We start from the raw sequence: 18,095 nt of genomic DNA on the forward strand, positions 1-18,095 counted from the left end.
ATATACGGCAGTATCTGGGCGCGACAATAAACACTCTGGCGGCCACTGCGCAGCCAAATTCAGTGAGAATCGCCAGTATCCAAACGCTGATCCAACGATTCAGACCTCAGCACTCGCTTCCAGCGAAGGTGTTCATGCAGTTGATAGGCATGATGGCCTCCTGCATCTCCATCGTCCCGCACGCGAGACTACATATGCGTCCGCTTCAGGAGTGCCTAGCACGTCAGTGGACTCAGGCTCATGGGCAACTAACAGACCTAGTGTTGGTGAGCGGTCGGGCGTACAACTCTCTGCATTGGTGGAATCCACAAAACCTTTGCAAGGGCCGACCGTTCCAGGAGCCTGTGCCACAGATTGTCCTGACAACGGACGCTTCTCTCCAGGGATGGGGAGCGCATGTACTCCATTACACAGTGCAGGGACTATGGACACTACAGCAAAAGAAGATGCACATCAACGTTTTGGAACTGATGGCAATCTTCATGGCCTTGAAGGCATTCAAATTACATCTGTGCAACAAGGTCGTGTTGATCCAGACGGACAACATGACGGCCATGTACTACATTCAGAAACAGGGGGGCACACACTCTCCGCAGCTGTCTCATCTGGCTCAGAGCATGTGGAAGTGGGCCATTCAGAGGAACATCTTCCTCATGGCGGAGCATCTCCCCGGCAAAAACAACCAGATGGCGGACCTGATCAGCAGGCACAGCCATCAAATGCACGAGTGGGAGATACATCCATCAGTACTCCAACCGTACTTCCAAAAGTGGGGTCATCCAGAGATAGACCTGTTCGCCACAAAGGAGAACGCAAAATGCCAAAGCTTCGCCGCCAGGTTCCCACACCCGCAATCGCAGGGCAATGCGATGTGGATGAACTGGTCAGGCAAATTTGCGTACGCTTTTCCCCCAGCACCTCTGATACCGCTGGTGGCACGCAAACTCAGGCAGCACTCGATGACTCTCATCCTGGTTGCTACAACGTGGGCTCGCCAACCATGGTACACCACGTTTCTGGAACTCTCCGTGGTACCGCATCAAAGGCTTCATCTCACTCCCAGCCTTCTGACGCAGAGCCATGGCGACATTCAGCACCGAGATCCGCAACAGCTCAACCTGGCGATCTGGCTCCTGAAGTCCTAGAGTTTGGATACCTCAATCTTCCCCCCGATTGCATGGACATCATTCGGGAGGCAAGGAAGCCCACTACTCGAGCTTGTTATGCGGCTAAATGGAAGCGGTTTGTCATTTACTGTGTAAACCACGATATTGACCCGCTAGATGCTTCCATTCAAAACATCATTTGTTACCTGTTCCACCTGTACCAATGCAATTTGGCGTATTATTCCATCCGCATTCACTTGTCTGCAATGGCAGCATACCTCCAGAATAGGCAACACCTATCACTTTTTAAGGTCCCTGCTATCAAGGCTTTTCTGGAAGGACTCAAAAGGGTCATTCCACCACGGACACCACCAGCTCCGGAATGGAACCTCAATGTGGTTCTTACAAGGCTGATGGGTCCTCCCTTTGAGCCACTGCACTCTTGTGAGCTTCAGTTTCTGACTTGGAAGGTTGCTTTCTTAGTAGCAATTACATCGCTACGGAGGGTTAGCGAGTTGCAGGCGCTCACCATCCAAGAACCTTTCTTCCAAGTACACGCTAACAGGGTGGTGCTCCGCACTAACCCTAAATTCTTACCCAAGGTGGTATCTCAATTCCACATGAACCAGACAATTGAGTTGCCAGTGTTTTTTCAAAACCCAGAGTCGCTGGCGGAGCGGATGCTCCACACCCTTGACGTTAAAAGAGCCTTAATGTACTACATTGACAGGACAAAAGATTTTCGTAAGACCAAGCAACTTTTCGTTGCATTTGCCTCACACCACAAGGGAAACGCTATCTCCAAAGCTGGGATCGCTAGGTGGATCGTGAAATGCATTCAGATCTGTTACGCTAAGGCTAAACGCACTCTCACAATTCCACCAAGAGCCCACTCCACCAGAAAGTTGGGGGCCTCTATGGCTTTCCTAGGTAACATTCCCTTAGAAGATATTTGTAGAGCAGCCACATGGTCTACCACACATACTTTCACTAAACATTACTGTGTAGACGTGCACTCCAAACAGCAGGCAGCTGTTGGTCAGGCTGTTCTCAAAACACTTTTTCAAACGGCTGCAGCTGGCACGGGCGGCCGCCAATGAGGGGAGCACTGCTATGTATTCTATGCACAGATATGAATTCAGCAGCCCACATGCCTCGAACTGCAAATGCTACTTACCAGTATGCATCTGTTCTTGGCATGTAGGGCTGCTGACATTCATATCGCCCGCCCTCCTCCCCGGCGCCTGTAGCAGCTGCAGTATTTTCTTATATACACGCATAGCATGGTCATCACTCACATAGTTCACTCCATCTCTGCCAATGGCTAAAAACAATCTGGGGATGGAGGCGATGCCCATGCGCACTGTAGTCCAGGGGAGGAGCCACCTATCTCGTGATACTTCGAAGACTCTTCCAGGACAACAATGTGCAATCATCCGGACCCAACACTAGGCGGCGATCTATGCACAGATATGAATGTCAGCAGCCCTACATGCCAAGAACAGATGCATACTGGTAAGTAGCATTTGCATTCTTGCTTGGATATTAGGAAACCACTTGGCTTGGGGAAATCGGACAGCCTCTTTGTCACCTTTAGTGATCCAAGACATATATGGCATCAGTTGCTCTCTGTTGCTTTCCTGTTGCTAAGGGTTGCTAGGCAACTCTCGTATTATTAGGCAATTTCGTATAATCAGCATTGAGGCAGCTTCAGCAAAGTGGCCATTTGGTCACTCGCATGCCTTTTCAAATACTAAGCCATGGATGTTTGCTCTTGATTTAAGTCTTACTTGACTAAACCTTCAAGGGTTTAAATTCTGTCTGCTGGATCCCTCTGAAAAGATGTAGGTGCATACAAATATCCCTCCATATCTAAAGGAGGGGGAGGCGGTGATGGGTTACTAAATATGTCTTGTATTTGTATTCCAAAGCCCCTTGATTTGGCTTGCATGTCCTCCGTGTGACGTTAACAGAGAAATAAGTGACTCTCACATCTCATTATAAATATATGGGTATTTTTCTGGTCCCCTGATGCTCTTTCGTCAAACAAAAAGAAACGCTAAGGACCAAAGCCCTGTCACTAGAGGCCGCTGCCCTGAAATTATCACAACAACTACTTGGCCCAAGTCTAACTCCCATGCTGAAAGTAATGAAGGCGAGGATAATTAACTCTGTCGTATGAGCAAGAGATCATGAAGGGAACAATTAGTTAATTATTAAACAAATTAACAACCAAAATCTTTAAACGTGCCTTCTGCCTACCAAAATCGAGTTCACCATCGCAGGTTCGTCTTGAACTTGGCCTATTGGATAATCACGGTACAAAAGGGGGTGGTGATGGACGGAGCATATGAATAAATCAAACACTCACACCCAGTCAAAAGATCTGGGTTTAATCCATCACCGTTCTTTAGCCCACTCTGCCACCCCAGTTCAGACATGGCTATTTGCAAATCAGTCTGACCCTGTGCCTCATGGGAACAGTCCAGCCCGAACTGCCAAGCCATGTCTTCCCTGGACCGGAAACAAGCTTCCGAGGACCAGTTTCTGGCATTCCAGCCGTCTTCAGCCCGGATTGCTTGAATCCAGTGGCAAAGTGAGCAAGGGACTCACTTCTGAGCATACCCTGCCACACTTAAGGCGGCCAAAAGCGGTACAAAAAGGGGGTGGTGATGGACGGAGCATCTGAATCAATCAAACACTCACACCCAGTCAAAAGATCTGGGTTTAATCCATCACCGTTCTTTAGCCCACTCTGCCACCCCAGTTCAGACATGGCTATATGCAAATCAGTCTGACCCTATGCCTCATGGGAACAGTCCAGCCCGAACTGATGGACCACCCCCTTTTGTACCGCTTTTGGCCGCCATAAGTGTGGCAGGGTATGCTCAGACGTGAGTCCCTTGCTCACTTTGCCCCTGGATTCAAGCAAGCCGGGCTGAAGACGGCTGGAATGCCAGAAACCGGTCCTCGGAAGCTTGTTTCCGGTCCAGGGAAGCCAGGGAAGTCTAAGGTTGCTAGGTTATCATAGAATGTTAAGGTTGTAATCTTCAGTTGAAGACTGTATCCTGATGAAGCAACACTCTGACAGATCTGGTGCTGTACTTGTTTTGAAGAATAAACTTATCTACAAGTTTACTACTCTACTGTGATTTCTGGATGCAACACATGGCTTGGCAGTTCGGGCTGGACTGTTCCCATGAGGCACAGGGTCAGACTGATTTGCATATAGCAATGTCTGAACTGGGGTGGCAGAGTGGGCTAAAGAACGGTGATGGATCAAACCCAGATCTTTTGAATGGGTGTGAGTGTTTGATTCAGATGCTCCGTCCATCACCACCCCCTTTTGTACCGCTATTGGATAATCACGGCATCGAGGCCGTAGCATTTATAAAGTTCTGTTATAGACTGCGCCATTCGCGAGAAAAAGCAAAAAGCCAGTCCAGCCTGAATCATTGTAATCACCTGGATCACAGTTTAAAACTGCTAGGAGTCAAAGAATTCTGGGAAACAAACCCTTCCCAGCAGGTGCTTAAGGCTGTTATTAAGAAGAGCGTCCGACTGTGGTCATTTCATTCAGACAGGGCAATTCTGTCAAAAAGGAATTCCGCCTGGGCAGTAATCACAAATTTCAAACCAGGAGTCGAGTCGCCTCACTTATCCAGCTCTTTTTCATTTTACTTGAAATAAAAGTTCTTAGCTCTAAGGATGGGTGACTGGCCATTCTTAAAGAACCTGCCGGACTGGCGTCGTACAGATAACCACATCGAATGCAGGATGTGTGGCTATCACACTGAGACACTGGAACACATAGTTTGCGCATGTACCGCTATGCTCACAGACGGCTAATACTGCAAGGCAAATGGATCAGGCTAGGAGTTCGAACCTGCCGTCAGGCCATAATAGCAGCCCTCAATCCTGAAGACTCCAAGCTAAACATTGGGCTCACAAAATTAGTCCACAAAGCGTCAAAGCAGCTGGAAGAAATTAGCGCTGCCAAATCCAGGAGCCAGCCTCCGGGATTAACAGAACCTCAAATTGCTAACATCAGCTGTACTGTTCCCGGTCCTCCAGGCGAAGACTATCTGCCCACAATGCATTCAAACGTTTTAAATAACTTATAACTTCTGCATTCTATTTTAGAAAAAAAACACTTTTTTATATGCTGACTATCATTTATTGACAATGCTCTAGTGGGTTTCTACTCAGCGGTCCTTTTTACAATGAACCGATCAAGTTTTAATTTGTAATGGTTTTAACCAAACAATAAAGAATAGCACTGAGGAGGGAAACAGGTGCTTCAGATGTTGGGAGTCATATTTATATTTGTAGGATTCATAATTTACTTATTTTTCATAGGGTAAAAATGCCCTTTGAATATGCACTTCACACGAGTCCTGCCCTAAGGTACACTAGAATTACTTCTGTAAGAGAACCTGTTGCGAATAATGGATACTGTCTACATGCTGTGGCCATGGTATACAAATGAAGTTTGTCAAATTCAGTTTATTTACTGTTGATATAAACCACTCTGTAATACGCCAATTTTAGCAGTATTCTCAAAATTGTATTAATTGTAGGTATTGAGCCATTGATTGAAAGAAGATTTGGGTTTTGAGCTCTGTTCATACAAAACTATTCTTCCAAACGTCTGTGGTGCCCCTTTCCATTTAGGCTTTAATGTTTTCTGGAAGTAAGTTCTGTGATTCTACTAAGGAATGTTATTGGACAAAATGAACAGTCTCTGATTTGTTTGCAATCGTCATTTATGGGTGTCTATTTGAAGAATTGATATTTGACTACTAATGTAATTTTGTATGTAATACATGAATGTCCTTGTTTTTGTGTCTTGTCATAGACTACTATGGCCTAAAGAGCACCTAAAATGTATGTATGTTAACTAAATTCTTTATTTACATTCAGTGTATGCAGATGGTAGCATATGTTTAGACATTCTTCAGAATCGCTGGAGTCCAACATACGATGTCTCCTCTATTTTAACTTCCATACAGGTAAGATTTGAAATGAAACTTCAGATAACATTATACAAGTAACTTCAAATCTGTTAAACCATATAGTTAATGGTTTTTGTTTGTTCAGTTTTTACATCTTTGTATATTCAGGTTTTAAATCTCTGATGGTGGTCTTAGCATGATACCCCAGGAGCATTAGTAAGCGGTTAAATTCACTGAAATTGAACAGTGCAAATCTAGGCCATTGTTGGTAGTGTCTTTCATTACAGGATACATTTCTGAGGTCTATTTCTTTCGATTCATCCGTTTTTAGGATAATATGAAAAGATAAGTGTTTCAATAGCGTATTTTGTTTTTAGAGTGTTTGTCTGCTTGCTTTTCCTAGTGTGTTGTGTCCATCCACGTGCTTGGACAACACTTGTTCATTTTAGAGCTAATGCACATACATGAATAAGGCAGTATGTTATTTCTTCAGCTGGAATTATTTATGTTTGGTTATTGGTAATCCACCTTGAAAGTGTTTTTGTTAACTGTTGAAATCGTGCATGTTTAGTTGACTTGCTTTTTTATCCTTTTATTGCCAGAAAAACTGTTGTCATGCGCAGATAAATCGACCGCTTATTGTTCGTAAATAAATTAGCACTGAAAATCTGTACCTCCAGTAGAGCTTACCCCTAGTTTAGAAAAATAGCCAGGGAAATTCATGATGCGTTCAAGTCCTAATGGTTGTGGATTCCTGCATGATTACATGAAATAAATATGCACATCCATTGGCAACTATGCTCTTCCAAAGCATTTCCGTACCTTATGAGGTACTGCCATTGATGGATGTATGATGATAAATATACTTTTAACTGTTAATATTTTCATTTTACTCCTCACAGTGAATCCACTTTAACAAGAATTTGAACACTGGTTGAAGTGTTCGTGGGTTGTTTAAAGCTGAGGCTTAGTTCACAATTTAAATTTAAGGAGTTTAACCAGTGTGAAGTTTTGAACAGAAGAGCAGGTACATTTTCTGAGTGAAATACACGTTCAGTGCAGATGCCTTTCATAGTATCGGGAACCTCGAGTGCTTTTGACAGGCTGTACGTTTGCCAGTTGGGTGGATCTTCTACCATGAGCAACTAAGAAGTCTTCCTGTGCAGACCTGAGGAAAAAGTAATCATGCAGTTGGTGTTCTTAGTGGAGATTCGAACCTATGTGGACAGGTTAAATATTGCTTTCTTCTATGAAGTTAAATATTGCATGCATCAAGTGGCTTGTGTACTTCTCAGTCCATTGATGTTCCCTTCCATCCAGATGCTGCAGTTAGTTCGTCATTGTGCACGTCTGCCAAGCAGTCGAGTCCACGCCTGCAGTGTTCGCCAGCTCCTTGTCCTGCGTTGTAGTGTAAGGCAGCAAATGGTTTGACGATTTAGCGCTTGGCTCAAGCTTCCAGTGAAGTCTCTTTCCCTGTCAAACCCAGCAGACCTGATTTGAAGTGTCTTATTCAAGACTATACAATCTATGATTTATTACGGGGGTCTCCAACCTTTCCCCTTTCAAGAGCTACTTATGCTCCATGAAAATCCTCCCAAGCTACCAATAATATTAGTTTTGAACACATCCGATAAGAGTATATTAGTGGTCTCCCTATGCACGGTTACCAGCCACGATCTCCTCACTGTAGGATTGCCAGCAGTAATACAATTTGGAATGCCTCCACAAGGACAATACATAATGGCCTCAGATGCAATGCTCCCTGGCACCAAGGTAATAACATTAGTAATAAGTCTATCATTTTATATCTCATATTTATCATTCAGATACCAGATTTAAATAGATTTTGGAAATTATGGATTTTGAAAATACATACATTTTCATATCAAATACACACTTTTCAATTGTGGTATTCATATATTGCCAACTCACATGGTGCCACTGTGTGTCACACGATTTAGGCTCCATTCAAACAGTCCCCCAGGGAGGACTTGAAATTACACTGTGGTTGGGAAAACGAGCTAAAAGCCACTTTAAACAGTGGATGTCTAGCTTGTGTTTGGAGGCAGTAACCAGCCGATGTGCACAAAAGGGGTGAAAACACCCCAGAACATCAGGGACAGCCTTGATGACCGTATCTCTATAAAGGATTTGACAGTTTTTCTATAAACGACTTGCTCAGAAACAATATTTGCGCAACTTGAGCTACTTTTTATTGTATATATTTAAAATGTTGAGTGTATGAATTATAAGAGGTGCCTATTAGATATAGCTGGTTTATTTTAGAGACCTTTTTAAATGTTCATGTATAGGTAATGTTTATTTAAGCACTTGATGGTTTCAAATTTTTTCTTTGATTCATACACTGTGAATACATTTCATGTAAATAATTTAAATAAATATATTTGTCACTATAGGAAACGGTAATTCTTTCTGGAAGAGTCAAGATAGTTTAAGTTCTTTATTCAAGTGCATTCTGATTGATTAACAATAGATCCCGAACATTGATAAGAGGCACAAAAGGGCAATTGTTTTGGATTTGATGCATATATTACAAACCTGCCAACTCACACAGTGCTATCGTGTGTCACACGATTTTGGCTGCCTTCACAGCTGAAATCACACGGTGGTAGGGAAAACTAGCTGAAAACCACTGTAAACAGTGTATTTCCAGCTCATTTTTGGAGGCAGTAACCAGCCAATGTCAATAAAAGGAGTGAAAACATGCCAGGACATCGGGGACAGCCTCGATGACCCTTTGTTTTTTGTTTAAAGGGGAGTGGTTAGGGGACTTGGTGAGGGACAGAGTGCCTCTGCACTCTCAGCACCAGGCCCTGCCCCCCTCCAAGGCCCTGCCTCCTCACACCGTGAAAATATGTTGTAAGCTGGCAGGTACGACATTAATTCAACCAAACAAAAGGTTCTAATTTATTAGGCTGGACAACACACAGGAGAGCTACTCACAGGTTGCTGGAGAGCTACCAGTAGCTCACGAGCTACTCGCTGGAGAAGCCTGATTTATAGGTTTCGGGGATGATGGATTAAACAATGGGGGAGCGTTGGAAAATATGAGATGGGCACAGGCAGGAAGCCTGGGCCAATTGAAGTTGTACCTTGTTCAGAGGTCACCATTTTCCTCTCATAAGTGGAAGCACATTTTGTCTAAATGTCCAAGTTATCACAGTCCGAGAGTAGGCGATATGAAACTATCAGCAGCAAATTAACATGGGGGGGATTTGGGAGTTTCACTCTGCAGGGGAAACTAAATTGTGGAATAATGGGGAACTCCTCTTTATGATTTATATATGTGATGGCTGGATATTATAATGCTGTAAGCAACATTGTTTCCAAAGAATGTATTCACAAAACACAGTAACATTTTCATGACATGGTAACCTTTCCATGTGTAACTATTTACTGATCGATGGTTAACTAGATAACACTACCGTAAATGATTGGATCCCTTTTTTCCTACCTAAATATGAATTCAAAAAAGGTTTAGTGACTAGGCAAACATTTGTTTCAGCAAACTATATAATTGGATGTATATACAAGAATTAATATTGAGTAATTGTTATAAGTTCTGGTGGTTAAGTGCATAGTAATCTAAAGTGATCAGCTAAAAAGGTGCACAATGACAACGTAAAAGGCTGCAGTTTGAGTATTGTTGCTCGAGTCCAAAGGTACAAGTAATGAGACTCCTCTTTTTTTTTTTTTTAAATTTCAAATCGTTTTTGTTTTACAAGAAATAACAAATAATAATAGTAATACGTAAATCAGTCAATCAAGAGAAAACAAGTACGAAGAAAGTAAGTAAATAAATAGAAACTATAAATTGCTCAAGTGCCCAGCCAAGGTATTCGCAGTGAGTTCGCAAAGACGTAGAGGTAAGTGAACCGGCACAGTTCTCCAAGGGAGTTCAAGGGAGTATACAGTACAGTATATAGCACATGTGTGTCAAGTAGTTACATTCTACGCAATTATACAGGCAAGAGCTGCAATAAAGTACAGAAGTTTTCGTGGTGGGTCGTATGAGAATCATGAGGCATCAAGGGACTTCCAGAGTTTCCTGTGGGATTTATGCCATGGAGAGGTATGGACTCCTACTCTGTTGGTGAAAAAGTGTGATCAGACGGACCGCTGGTGTTGTATGTTTTCTTCGTCCAATCCACATTAATGGATGGAGACCTTAATAACAGAATTCACAATTATACAGAGGCTTGAGAAAGCCCTAGGCTCTTCCGCCGGTGGGGGGATCATTGTCTAATCCTTTGAGCCTATTTATATTTATTAGACTAGACCGAGTTTTAATTTGATACTATGTTGTAACTACTTCTTGTATTAAGCTAAAAACTGCTGAATGATTATTGCTGTAACTTGCAACACTAATCATTGTCTTGATTGACTAGGGCATTGGCGCTCTTAGTTAAATTTCCATGCCCCTCTACATACTTTCCTCTTTGATATGGATATATAAGGGAAGGCTACAAACACTGGAGCCCTCACAATTTAACATACATGTAATGGGACCTCAAGCAATAATATTATAGATAGATATACTCACTGGAAAAAAAACAAAGGTTAAAGTAACGTTACAGGTAGGGGAATTTGTCAATGACAAATGTTTTGCACAAAAGAAATCACGGAAATTCACCAGTTATAGCTAGCACTGCTAACTATAACTTGCGCCCCACCATGCACTGCTTATGACCTTACACATGTACCACTCAAATCACATCACTGTTGACATAATCCAAGCCATGTTTTCCCTCCTAATGCTGTATAATTTACTATGGCATTAGAGGTCTGACCGTAACCACAAAATAGCTCAAAATATGATCAGACGTCCTTACTGCCAACACAAACAACTCTCTTAGGTGTTGAAAACCAGCATTATGTGCAACATTGACTCTGTTGCATACACTTTACAGGTAGCAGAGTTCACATTAACAATCACCCACAGTATATGTGTAAAACCCCCATTGGGTACAGTGTTCAATCTTTATAGAACTGTTCACAGAAAGCCAAAATAGTGAATGACAGTTCCAAAACAAATGCCTTACTATGGAGAGCTTTTATCTGCATCAAACCCTGACACTCGCTGAACCTACATTGATAAATGAAGTTGCTATCAGTAGAGAACTAAGTGCTGTAAACAGTGTTTACTCTGGAGAGATTTAATTCTATACCATACTATTTGAAAACACAAACTCTCATGTGAAATGCACAACAGAGTATTCAAAATAATATGCTTAGAACAGTGTACTTTCTACGCAGTAGTTGTAAAAAAAGGCACTGTTTGCTAAAACAAACAAGATTTGAAGGTGCTACCGATCAGACTACCTGCACCCTTCATATAACTCTGGTGAAAACTTTAAGTTAACCTATCTTTTGAACCATGTGTACATAAATTAGTACCCAGTGCACACACTCTTCTATGTTCAGTATAAATTATCATGCTGACACCATTCTCTGCTTACAAAATTTAGTATCTTTCTCCTCTTGGAAACTTTTTTTGCAGAACCAAAAAGTTGTTTGGACTATATTGAATACAAGCCAGCTGTTACCTGCACACAGTTACTCTTGAATGCAACCATTTATAACATATTCAGTATCTCTACCCCGCTATGGTGCATTACGAGTAGATGCATTTTCTAAACACTTAACCCCATTAGCTGGACAAAGGCTGTACAAAACAAGGTTGAGAAGTACTATGGTAGCTACCCACCACTATGTAAAATATAAAATAAGCATTGAATGATGTCATCAGTAATGTCAGTTGAGATGTCATGAGTGATGTCCTATTTTAGGTCATAAGCAGTGCATGGTAGGATGACAAGTTATAGTTGGATAACTATAACTGGTGAATTTCTGAGGGTTTTTTGTGTGTAAAACGTTAATGTTGTGAATGACAAATTCACCTTACTATAACATTACTTTAACCAGTGATTTATTTATTTATTAATTAATTTATTTATTTTCCATCAGTGAATTTTTTTTTTGTAAAGTAATTTTTAATTACTGCATGGAAAGGGAACCCTCTGCCACGCACAGCTGGCGTCCAGGCCCTGCAGCCAACATACAGCCAACAAAACAGGTGATGGACCGAATGTGGATCAATGTCACACATTCACCCCAGTCAAAAGATCTGGGCCCAAATCCATCGTTTTTTTTGCACTCCACACCACCCTGGGTTAGACAATGGCGATATGCAAATCAGCTCTGACCCTGTGCCCCATGGGAACAGTCCAGTCCGAACTACAAAAGCCATGTCCTTCCCAGAACGGAATCAAGCATCCGAGGACCGGACCGGTTTCGAGGTAACACCTCTCATCAGCCCGGCTAGCTTGACTCCAGTGGTGTGGAGTGCCTGGGACCCACGTCTGAGCATCCCCAGCGCACTTATGGCGGTATTGCAAATGGGGCACAGAGTCAGAGCTGATTTGCATAAAGCCATTATCTGACCCAGGGTGGTGTGGAGTGCAAAAAACGATGGATTTAGGCCCAGATCCTTGTACTGGGGTGAATGTAAGACATTGATCTACATTCTGTCCATCAAATTGTTTTTTGTAATTTTCGCCAACATACAGCCGGCACCAGGGGGTTGGCCATGGGGCCTGACACTGGGTACCGCATCAACCAGGGTGGTTTTTTTTGTAATTGAAGGTGCGTACCCCCGCTCCCCCTTCCCCCTTCCCCCTTTCCGTGCTGATTCCGGCTCTGGGGACCATGTCCCCGCAATATTTGTCGTGTGAGGGGGGGCATGGAGGAACCCTCGCCTGGCAGATTTTAGCTCTGGGGACACGAGGGCCCAGCACAATTTTGAAGTGGGTCACACGACCCTCTTCCTTGGCTGATTTTAGTCCCTGGATGCCCCATCCTTCAGGGCCCAGTGCAGTAAAAGGTGGGTGCCCTAGTGCCCCCCCCAAGGGCACTCACCATAGTATCATTGGAGACTCCGGGGGAAGCCTTGCCTCCCCAGCTGGCTCCTCACATTCAGTGGGAGCCGGCATTAGTCTCCCCAACAGGGAGCAGTTTCTAAATCTGCTCTCTGCGGACTGGAGCAAAATTTATATTGGTTTTCCAGCCTACATCATAGCCATCAAGTAACTGAATTTAAAGACTGCTCCCTGCATGCGGGAGCATTTCTGAAGCCCCCGCCAGCTGGGAGCAGACTTGCTTTTTGCTCCTTAGCAAACTACAAATTCTGCAGAACTTGGCAGCTCGCCAATTGCTGGGAATACCTAGACAAAGTAGAAGCTTTGTGTACGGTACAACCAAATGGTTGAATGCCTTACCCCTCCACATAAAGATCTGTTCTTCCCAGTTAGGTTCTAGAAATAATCTTTAGACCTGGCTTTTTAACTCCTAGCTCCATAACTAGGTGTCATAATCATCCATCTGTTGTGCTGCCAGCGCCAATACGCCCTTGGGCATTAGAGTGCTTTATAAAACTTATTTTCATTTCATTTCCCGCTTGGCAGGAAATTTAAAAATGCTCCTGTCAAGTAATGGCAAACACAGGTTTCTGCTGCTGGCATGGAAACTGCTATGTCCGGGGGACGGGCACCCTTGGACATAGCTGCTGAGCCGGCCACGAGGGTGAGCTCGGGGAGGAGGGCCGCACTACCACCTTCCTTAAAGGAATCTACCCAGGAGTGAGCTCCTGGGGTCCTTTTCAGGCCTGGGGATTGGGGCCTCTGGAGGCTCTGCCTCCCCATAAATAATGAGATCTTCCCCTGGGCTACATTCTCTGCAGCTTGTAATTGCTTGGTCGGGGGGCCTGTGTACCACCCCTCCCATGATAACCCCGGTAGATGGGTCCTCCTCCCTTAAACAAAGCCCCAGGGGTAGGCTCCCCATGGCTTATACTAAATAAATGAGGCCCGGCTAATTCTTCTTCCTTCTTTTATTCCTCCTTTGACTCCACAAGAGTCTCTCTGCATTATTTTGCCTTTTTTTTGGCCTAGAGGGATGGTGGGGCCCATTCAGGGTATCTCTACCCTGCCCCCATATCTTTTTATTTTTAATTTTTTAAAGAACTTCAGGGCAGGCAATTAAGTCCTGTAATGCTGCCAACAACATTTATGGAGATTTTATGTTTTAGAACCCGCTTTTTTCTCAACCCCTGCTTGACGGATCACCCCGAATCTTTCCTGGAAGGAATTGAGGTGGAGGAACTTTGCTTGTGGATAGTTTCTTGAAGATTCTTCAAACGGGACAAAAGCTATTAGCAAACCAAAAAAAGCTCTGTCTATGATAAAGCAGACATTACTTTAAGTACCTAGTGGTGACCGCCACTAGGATATGTCTGGATCTAGATATCGAGATCTAGATATCTATGTAGATTTAGAGATCTATCTCCAGGCATCCGCTGGCCAGGACATTTTTTGGTGTTAAGGACAATGGGTTTTTGTGTTTATATTGTCCAAAGGAGGGCCAGTCCCCAAACCCCTTGGCTGACAGTTTACAGTACTATAATATGGATCTGTGAGCGAGGATTGCCTGCCACTAAGATAAGATGTGTATCCATATGTATGTTGTATATATTTTTATACTGTGAGTTATATTGTTTCATTATTTATTTAAAACGTGTGCAACGGTGGATGTGCTTCCATCTACATTGAATAGATGAATGTTCTACTTTATTGCTGCAAGAATCATCCTTTGTGATGCAAAATGTTGCAGCAACTCCTGTCTTGAATGGTGCTTTAGTTACATTCCCCATGTTACTTCTAATAAGATTCTTTGGTGGTGTCTTTTGGTATACCTTCGCCAAGACTTTGTTGGCCATTTAATGAAAAAAAAGTTGCATATACCACCAAAGCATCCTCTCAGCAGCAACATTAAAGATGTAACCACTTTTATGTGATTTCATAGGAAAACGATTATATGGAATACCATTACTTGGAAACCATTTCATCTAAACTCTTTAATATAAATTTTCCGAATCTATGGCATTTACTTTTATGTAGAAATCAATTAATAGAATGCCTTTTTGGGCGAAATTGCCCTTTGAATGCTTATTTTATAAGAGTAAATAGAATGGTTGTAGGTCTTTCAGAACAGTTTTTTTTAGATATTTATTCCAGTGCAATACTTCAGGGAACATTATCTCATATTTATATCTTTTACATTGTCAATTGCCTTGGATTTTTTTAGCTCGCCAACCTCTCGCAACCCTTAAACGCCATCAATACCTGCCCCCTAAAACACCTCACTGCTCATCCCGGAAGCCTAAAAGCCCTTTTTACCCCAAAATTCCCCCATCACAGAACCATAAAAAAATCTCTCTACCTCTAACCCCACCCATTTCTGAACACATTTATATAGCGCAAACTTGACCCGAATCGGTTATCAGAGCACTTTATATAGCACCAGTTGCATTACATGAGGACACATACATTTTTGTTTGGCACTGGAGATTAAGTGATTTGCCCAGAATCACAGGATGTTACGCGTCCTTGCCGAGACTCTAACCCAGTTACCCAGATTCGAGGTCGAATGCCCTAGCCGTTAGGCCAACTCCTCTCATAAGAACATCTAATCACCTTAAACAACTCATCGATGAACCCTAAAATGCAATTTTCATTTCTAAACTCCACCAATACCTAAATCCTTAAAGTGCCCAACCACCATAAACTCCACCCCACCCAGAACCCTAAAAATTCTTAACCACCCCAACCGCTACCTATAATTATACATTACAAACCCTCACAAGGCCTAAACTCTGACCATCCATGAACCCTAAAAGCCCTCTACTCCTCATCACTGCACCCATTCCTGAAACGTAAGAACACTTTGCGGAACTGAACACCACTTCTCTATGGACCCTAGAATCCCCTCACCACCCTAACACTCCACCCATCTTTGAACCTAAAACCCTTTTCTATTCCTGAACTCCAGTTATTCCTGCCCTTAAAACACCTCATCACCCTAAATATTATCTATTCCTGAACCTAACTCAAAATCTCCACAACAGGCCTTCACTCCACACATTTAATGTAAATGGATTTTTCCCTGAAAATTATCGTTCCTTTAAAATGTTTATTATAATTTTCGTTTATTTGTTGATTTTGTTGTATTTCCTTAAAATTGTTTTTCCATGATTTGGTTTCTCAGTTTTCGTTTTCCATTAATTCACACATGCATCAAATGTTACTTGGTCCTGCCTAACCAGTTGACTCCAGTATCTAGGACAAGCAGTAGGGGCATGCAGGCTGTCATGTCGGCTCCTGACAAAGTGCAAGGAAGCAAAACACACCATCTTTTACAGTGCTACACGTTTTACAAAGACAGTAATGTGCACCAACATGCAGCACAGAAATCAGGATGGGCAAAAGATCTCATTAAATAGGTTGAGCCTGTTTACCCACGACATTGCGGGTAATTACAATGTCGTACATTGTACTTATACTGGCAGTCAACTCCTAATCTAGAATGATTGAGGCATTCGAAACAGACAATATTGGGATGAATCTAATTTCAACAGAGTATGGATCTGCTAAAGAAATGTTTGCTAAAATTGAGAGCACTTTCAGTGTCTTGTACACTTAAAGCAGCTACAAATTTCAGGAACCTGAATGAGAAAAGTAGTTGTTAAAATATAGAATAGAGATAGATGGACGAAACCCCTTAATGTTGAGCAATGCCTTATCCAAGTTTTGCACCTTACCAAATGAAAGTACATTGCTGCGCATTGTTATAAATCTGATCAAATTTGTTAATTGAATGATTTGTGGAAACAATATATTATTTGCTTCATTTTGTTAACAATTATTTGTGCTCCATACAGTCACGAATGTGCCGATTGAGTTTTATACTTTTGTATTTTAAATCCCCTTTGATCCTCCTGAAGTAAATTAAAGCATCGTAATCCTCCCAATGCTAACTATTGTTTGTTTAGAATGCCCTCTTAGATTACTGATATGTGTCCCTCTTCTGTTTCCATAGTCTCTGCTGGACGAACCGAATCCAAACAGTCCTGCAAATAGCCAAGCGGCACAACTTTATCAGGAAAACAAACGTGAATATGAAAAAAGAGTTTCAGCCATTGTGGAACAAAGTTGGAACGATTCCTAATTCCTGATTACTTTGCACAGTTCTCCTCATCATCATCATCATCCTCTGCTTTGTGTAAACTATTAACTCTAAGTAAAATGGAAGACTTCCAGAAATTTAAGTGCCACAAGTTTTAAGGAATTGAGTTCAAAAAGAGGTTTTGAAAACAATGGAAATTATTCGTGCTGGGAAAGTTTCAAAGCTTGTGTACCCCGATTAACATACTTTTTATTGCATGGTATGAACTAAGTTATTACTGCGTTTGTAATATACCCTGTTTGTATTTTTTTACATGTATAATGGCATGGAGGAATATACACTTTTTTTTTGTAAATCTGTACTTTTTTTCCTCAAAGACTGAATGCCTTATTTGTGATTTCTTTAGGTTTATAAATTAAAGAAGGCACTTAATGTTAGGTGTGTGTGTGTGTGTGTGTGTGTGTGCGTGTATGTGTGTGTGTGTGTGTGTGTGTGTGTGTATATATATATATATATATATATATATATATATATATATAAATCTTAAATGCATAAACTTGGCGCAAGGCTTGTTTTAATTATCACTTATTTCCTTAGGAATTTGAGGTTTTATTTCATGCACTTGATAACTTGTAACTGGTTGTACATAAAATAGACTCTTTACATTTAATTGCTCAAATGTGTTTTCTCATTCAAAGAGTCTTTTGGACATAGTCTCATGATGGCTTATTTTCCTCTATGGTTGGATCGACTCCTTAAATCATTTTTTATCTTTGCGATTCGTTTTTTAAAAAAGTATTATTATTAACCACCGTTTAAATTGGAATCTTGGACATCTATTTAATTCAATTTTTTGCCCCCAAAAGTTCACTTTTAAGATCTATGTTAATGATAGCGTACAGGAGTTTATGAACCATTGTCTTTGAAGAAATACATTTAATTTTTGACGGACCTGTCCCTAATATCCCTTTTAGTTGTTGATGTTTGATTTGTT

The 18,095-nt window shown here is 42.0% G+C and overlaps 1 protein-coding gene across 1 annotated transcript in view; it reads left to right on the forward strand.

Annotated features, from left to right (window-relative positions):
• The window catches only part of UBE2B (ubiquitin conjugating enzyme E2 B), a 130,519-nt gene extending 113,042 nt beyond the window's left edge, over window positions 1-17,477 (forward strand). Inside the window, exons 5-6 of the mRNA XM_086931524.1 lie at window positions 6,030-6,118; window positions 17,015-17,477. Coding sequence (XP_086787650.1) covers window positions 6,030-6,118; window positions 17,015-17,143 — 218 coding nt within the window. The 3' untranslated portion in view covers window positions 17,144-17,477. The remainder of the gene's footprint in view (window positions 1-6,029; window positions 6,119-17,014) is intronic.
• Window positions 17,478-18,095: the final 618 nt, after the last annotated feature.

This window comes from Lissotriton vulgaris, chromosome 7, assembly GCF_964263255.1.
Source record: "Lissotriton vulgaris chromosome 7, aLisVul1.2, whole genome shotgun sequence".
Classification (NCBI taxonomy): Eukaryota; Metazoa; Chordata; class Amphibia; order Caudata; family Salamandridae; genus Lissotriton; species Lissotriton vulgaris.